General features: G+C 36.9%; 1 protein-coding gene across 2 annotated transcripts in view; it reads right to left on the bottom strand.

Moving 5' to 3' along the window:
- The window catches only part of LOC119581755 (endothelin-converting enzyme-like 1), a 21205-nt gene that overhangs the window by 7983 nt on the left and 12815 nt on the right, over positions 1–407 (bottom strand). For both annotated transcript variants that reach the window (XM_037929888.1, XM_037929887.1), the window contains exon 3: positions 160–287. In XM_037929888.1, coding sequence (XP_037785816.1) covers positions 160–287 — 128 coding nt within the window. The remainder of the gene's footprint in view (positions 1–159; positions 288–407) is intronic.

The raw sequence follows: 407 nt of genomic DNA, 5'->3' as shown, positions 1-407 counted from the left end.
ACATATTGTAAATAACGCAACGAGGAAAACACACGATTAGGCTGACGAAGATAAAAAAACAAAACAAAACACAAAAATCCTTATAATTACACAAGAAAATCCTAATCATCATAATCAAAACACTGAATAAATGAATAAATAAATTAGCCAAAAAATCACCTCCTGTCCGTTGTCGAGATAAGTTCTGAGAGATCGCTGAAGTAGTCACGTGACACAACCAACACGTCTGTTCTGTGGTCCAGTTTACTGTTGGGAAAGATGTGACGCAGGAGGTCTAGCCATGGGACCTGAGGGAGAAATAACAGATGATATGCGGAAACATACGTAAAGCAGAAGTAAAATATGTATAGATATGATGAGGGAGAGGTTTTTCGGGTAGTGGTTTGTTTATATTTGAATCTCACTTT

Source organism: Penaeus monodon, chromosome 15 (genome assembly GCF_015228065.2).
Source record: "Penaeus monodon isolate SGIC_2016 chromosome 15, NSTDA_Pmon_1, whole genome shotgun sequence".
Lineage (NCBI taxonomy): Eukaryota > Metazoa > Arthropoda > Malacostraca > Decapoda > Penaeidae > Penaeus > Penaeus monodon.
The sequence above is the reverse complement of the archived record's forward strand: the minus strand, read 5'-3'. Positions and strand labels throughout refer to the sequence as shown.